The 6000-nt window shown below is 42.6% G+C and overlaps 1 protein-coding gene across 1 annotated transcript; it reads right to left on the bottom strand.

Annotated features, from left to right (window-relative positions):
* Positions 1-2152: 2152 nt before the first annotated feature.
* LOC125780312 (uncharacterized) lies at positions 2153-5994 on the bottom strand. The gene is made up of 2 exons (XM_049462301.1): positions 3980-5994; positions 2153-3921 (listed from the first exon to the last, which is right to left on the bottom strand). Exons 1-2 carry the CDS (start codon positions 5207-5209, stop codon positions 3913-3915), a joined length of 1239 nt encoding a protein of 412 aa, XP_049318258.1. The 5' UTR covers positions 5210-5994; the 3' UTR covers positions 2153-3912.
* Between the last annotated feature and the right edge of the window lie 6 nt (positions 5995-6000).

The raw sequence follows: 6000 nt of genomic DNA, 5'->3' as shown, positions 1-6000 counted from the left end.
TAGCCTAACCTCCTTCCTACTGAAAACTATGGAGAAGATTATAGATCATCATCTAAGGTCTAAGGCGCTGAGGACCGTACCCCTGCATGCAGCTCAGCATGCATACAGAGCTGGCAGATCAACCAGCACAGCTCTGTACCAGTTGACCTCCGAAATAGAGAGTTCACTGGAGAAAGGGGAAGTCATGCTATGCGCCTTCCTGGATATTGAAGGAGCTTTTGACAACACTTCTCATAGAAGTGTGGCAATGGCACTGGAAGGTAGGAATGTGGCGGCACCAGTGCGTAGATGGATAGAGGCGGTACTCCGCACCAGGATTGCTGAGACCACTGCAGGGGGCACAAAGATTCGCCTAGGCACAACAAGGGGCTGTCCGCAGGGTGGTGTACTATCGCCCTTGCTGTGGAGCCTTGTCGTGGATGACCTGTTAGCACTGCTAACCGACAACGGCATCCGCTGCCAGGGATATGCGGACGATATTGTGATCATAGCGAAAGGCAAGTTCGAGGACACTCTCTGTGACCTAGTGCAACGAGGTCTAAATCTGGCAAAGGAGTGGTGCAGGGGAGTTGATCTCAGCATCAACCCCTCGAAGACTACCATCGTCCCTTTTACAAGGCGAAGATCCCTACCCGGGCTTAGAAACCTCACACTTGGGGGGAGAGTGATTGAGATGACCAGCAATGTTAAATATCTCGGTCTCACTCTGGATTCCACTTTGCGGTGGAAGCAGCATGTGGACCAAACCTTGGTCAAGGCGACAAAGGCTTTAATGGTGTGCAATCGGCTGGCAGGTAAATCCTGGGGTTGCAAGCCTAGGATTGTCAGGTGGTTGTACACCATGATTGTGCGACCGATAGTGACATATGGAGCGGTGTCCTGGGCCTCTGTGGCGGCACAGGCCTCGGTGGTGATGAGACTATCGAGGCTCCAACGGCTAGCATGCGTCTGCATGACGGGCGCTATGCGAACCTGCCCAACAGCGGCGCTGGAGGTCCTGTTGGAACTCACACCGCTCCACATAGTGATCGGCCAAGTAGCCAAGCATTCACTCCTGCAAATAACGGCAGAGGGATGCGGTAAAGGAAAAATAATCTCGACCCAGAGGATGGAGGTGATAAGTGGCGATAATCCAATTGCCCTCCTCCCGAAGGACGGGATTACAAAGACAGTTAACTTCACGAGAAAATTCAAGGTAACCCTGGGCAGCAAGAACGAGTGGAATGACTCCACTCTTGAGCTGTTGCTGAGGGACAGTACACTAAAGTGGTACACCGATGGCTCGAAGACGTCGGAAGGTATTGGTGCAGGGATCGCGGGCCCACGCACAAGGCTATCCATACCGATGGGCCGCTTCCCAAGTATCTTCCAGGCCGAAGTCTTAGCAATAAGTCGGTGTACAGAGATAAACCTCCACCGCGGCTATCGCAATGAGCGGATAACCATACTCAGCGATAGCCAAGCGGCACTAAAAGCGATCTCGGCCTACGAGATCAAATCGCAGCTAGTGCAGGAGTGTAGAGAACGGCTAAACAGCCTAGCGGAATTGAATCAGGTGCACCTAGTTTGGGTACCTGGTCATAGAGGCATAGCCGGAAATGAACTGGCTGACGAGCTCGCCCGCTCTGCAGCCTCCACAAGTATGGTAGGGCCCGAACCATTTACCGGGGTGGGCCCCCATACGATAAAGGAGCTGCTCCGCAAAGAGGAAAGAGAGGGCAGAGAAGGTCATTGGCAACGGGCGCATGGCATGCGGCATGCAAAGCTGCTGATAGGGGGGTACAACCTCAAAAGGTTTAAATCAATAATCAACCTCCCAAGGATCAAGCTCAGGCTCCTGGTCGCATTCTACACCGGCCACTGCAAGTTGAAAAGGCATATGTACAATTTAGGACTTGCCTCTTGCTCTAACTGCCGGTTCTGCGACAGGGAACCTGAAACCCCGGAGCACCTGCTGATCGATTGCAATGCAGTCTGCAGACGCAGGTCTAAGGCCCTTGGAACTACATTTCCGGATAGGGATCACATCGACTCACTAGCTCCCAGCAAAATGTTAAAATTCATTGAATTGTTGGGGCTTGGTGAGTTGCTGTGAGTTAGGAGAGGGCACAATAGACCCAAGGTCGCAGTGCTTACCTCAATCTATTCTATTTCCATTACGGTGTTCGAGAACATATTGAAAATTTTGCAATTCGAGTGCCCACCTGGCTATTCTTGGATTTACTTCCTTCTTATTTAAAGTTAGCATGAGTGAATTGCAATCAGTGACTATCTTAAATTTCAATCCTTGAAGATATACCCGAAATCTCCGAAGTGCATAAATAATTGCAAGTGTTTCCAGCTCAAAGCTGTGGTATTTAGATTCGGGCTCGCTGGTACGTTTCGAAAAATAAAAGACTGGGTGAAATTTGTCGTCACTCTTTTTTTGTAATAATATTGCACCAAATCCCCGAGAGCTGGCATCGCAATGCAGCTCTGTATCATCTCTTGGGTCGTAAATCGCTAAGATAGGAGACCCAATTAATTTATTTTTAAGTTTCTCAAAACACTGTAACTCGTCTTCCCCAAATGTAAATTTAACATTCTTTTTTATTAGTTTGTACAGAGGCTGAGCTTCTCGCGAAAAATCTTTAACGAATCTTCTAAAGTATGAGCATAAGCCCAAAAAACTGTGTACAGCTTTTGTGTTACTGGGTATAGGAAAATTCACTATAGCTTCTACATTCTTTTCATCCGGTAGAATACCTTTACTCGAAATGTTATATCCTAAATAGCGTATTTCTGACTCCATAAATCGGCATTTATCTAACCTCAATTCCAATTTGTTTTGTACTAACTTATTAAAAACTTCCTGCAAAATGTCTAAATGTTCTTCTTCATTACTTGTAGCTATCATGATATCGTCTAAATAAATAGCAATTTTCTCTGCTCGAATCAGATCATCGAAAACATGGCTAACAAACCGCTGGAATGTTGAAGGTGCATTTTTCAGACCGAAAGGCATTTTCAAAAACTCGTACTGCCCCATCGGTGTTACAAAAGAAGTGTATTTAATCGAATCTTCAACCATATCTACGTGATAGAACGCACTCTTTAAATCCAATAACGAAAAAATGCTTTTATTTGCTAGTCTATCTAACAGATCATCAATAAGAGGCAAGGGATAGTTATCTTTCAATGTTATCTTATTCAAACTACGAAAATCCACACATAACCTTATATCACCTGTTTTTTTCCTTACTAAAACAATGGGGGAAGAATATTCTGACTTACTCGGCCTAATTATCTTGGTTTGCATTAAGTCATCTAAAACAACCCTAACTTGTTGTTTTTCACTGTATGACAGTCTTCTTGGAGGACAATTAAAAGGTTTTTCTGTACTCAACAACAGTTTCATCTCACATCTAATTTTTGGCGTATCGGGGCGCTTACAGCACATATAATAATCTTGAAATATTTGCAGAAATTTTTGTTTTGCATAGACACTTACATTATCATTTTTTATATAAACATTAGGAGTTTTTGCTTCAGTTTTCAATACTTCATTGTAATTCACAGAAAATTTAGTGTTATCAAATTCAATTTTCATTAATCTTTGACACTCTTCATCATATGTGTTATTTTCGACTTTGAAATTCGAATCTATTTCTTTACATTCTAATTTTAAATTAGATTTACTTAAAAAGTCTCTTCCTAAAATAATTGGATGAGTCATTGTTTCATTTGTTACAACTAACATCGTTAATTCAATTCTTTTATTTTTGAAAAAAATAAAACTGTTTACATTTCCGACAATAGATAATGGACTTTTGTTTATACCACTATATTTTAAAAATACATTGTTCTTTCTGTTTATTACTACATCTGGTACGAACTGTTGGCGAACAAAGCTAATGGGGCTTCCCGTATCAATTAATGATCCTAATAAAGTTTTATAAGTAAATTTAGAATTAATAAATACATAATTTAAAAACCTTACATATTCATCGCCTTCCATCAATTCTGTGACATGTTGTACAGGGCGGCTCTTCCTTTGTGGACAATTTGCTGCTAAATGGCCAACTTCAGCGCATACATGACAAGCACCAAGCTCTCGTTTGGGTTTTCGGCATACACTTGCTAAATGGCCAACGGAGTTGCAATTGTAGCATCTCACGACTCTTGTTGTTTGTTGTCCATTATTCGACTGCTCATGTTGATTGTCTGCTGTCATTTTCTTTGATATATATCGTGGCAATTGAATATTTCTAAACGCTTCTAACAATTCATATTTGTCATGAAATCGTTGCATTTTAGCTTGCGAACGTAAAGTGTTATCCGGAATACCATCAATTAGATATTCTACAAGTTCATCTTCACCAATTAGAATTCTATTTGCCAGAATTAGTTTTTCTTGGAAATATTCTCGAAACGATTCGGTAGTCAACCACTGCCTGATTTCAAACTTTTTCTTTAGCATCAAATTGCTTGTTTTTTCTTCAAACAGCGACCTCATTTCCTTTAAGAACTTGTCGATTGGCATTAAAATCAAGTCATCTCGAGAATGTAACCACTTTAGCGCATTGCCTTTTAATTTATTTGCAATTAATGCTCTTAGGTTGTTATCATCAAGTTGGTAAACACTCTGGATATTTTTTAGTTGTGCTTGCCATAGCTTAAGGCATTCACCACTACCAGAAAATTCAGATATAAGTTCTTTAACATCTGCGAACTTTTGCTTATTGGAAATGTTTTTTGTTTGATTATCACTATTTCTCAACTGTTCTTTTTCTCTCATTAGAAGTTCATTTTCCATCTTCTTTAGTTCACACTCACGCTTCAACAATTCTAATTCGATTTTTAAAAGTCGCCACTCGTTTGCATCACACTCTTTTTGTTTCTTTTCAACACTCGTTCGATTACTTGCGTCATATTGTGGTACAATCCCATTGCTAAATTCACCACACTCCTCGGTGATGTTTATACTGCTCGCTCCTTCGTTGATTTCATCAGCTTGTTCTTTTTCCGCAATGATGGCTTGCGTACAGTCAACGTCAGCGTCAACGTCAACCATGGAGTTTCGAAAATTTCCACGAAGCTCCTCAGGAATTTTTTGTAGGCGAACAATTAGTTCGGCTTTACTACCTGTTGTTTTATGTTTGAGCGAACGCAACCATGATTTTAATTGTTCAACTGTGTATAAACTAAGCGAATCCTCGTTTGATGACATTTTGGGCGCAATACAACCACTTCTGATATTTTAAACAATTTTATTATGTTGGACGCTCTTTTTAAATGATCTGCACTCGTTCTTCTTTATCTTCAACATGGCCGCAGATCGTGCTGCCACACTCTTTTATTTATAATAAGATACATAATTTACAGATTTATGATGTTACCACAATATATAATTTACATATTTATAATGCTGCCACACTATAATAAAATCATCAGCGAATACCCGGGGTGACCGAAGTATTCTCGCGTAGTAAACCTTCCTGCATTGGCGGCCTTCGGCCGCGCTCTAAAAAAATAACCCTGGCCGAGCGAATACCCGGGGTGACTGAAGTACTTTCGTGTAGTACTCCTCTCTGCGTTGGCGGCCTTCGGCCGCGCTCTAAAAAAAATAACCCTGGCCGAGCGAATACCAGGGGTGACTGAAGTACTTTCGCGTAGTACTCCTTTCTGCGTTGGCGGCCTTCGGCCGCGCTCTAAAAAAATAACCCTGGCCGAGCGAATATCCGCGGTGACTGAAGTACTTTCGCGTAGTACTCCTCTCTGCGTTGGCGGCCTTCGGCCGCGCTCAAAAAAATAACCCTGGCCGAGCGAATACCAGGGGTGAGTAAAGTACTTTCGCGTAGTAAACTTTCCTGCATTGGCGGCCTTCGGCCGCGCTCTAAAAAAATAACCCTGGCCGAGCGAATACCCGGGGTGACTGAAGTACTTTCGCGAATAACTCCTCTCTGCGTTGGCGGCCTTCGGCCGCGCTTTAAAAAAATAACCCTGGCCGAGCGAATACCA

This window comes from Bactrocera dorsalis, unplaced genomic scaffold (assembly GCF_023373825.1).
Source record: "Bactrocera dorsalis isolate Fly_Bdor unplaced genomic scaffold, ASM2337382v1 BdCtg489, whole genome shotgun sequence".
Lineage (NCBI taxonomy): Eukaryota > Metazoa > Arthropoda > Insecta > Diptera > Tephritidae > Bactrocera > Bactrocera dorsalis.
This window is presented reverse-complemented; position numbering and strand designations above follow the sequence as displayed.

Excerpts from the sequence above, each read along its gene's own strand:
- LOC125780312 (XM_049462301.1), bottom strand. The coding sequence starts at position 5,209 with ATGTCATCAAACGAGGATTCGCTTAGTTTATACACAGTTGAACAATTA.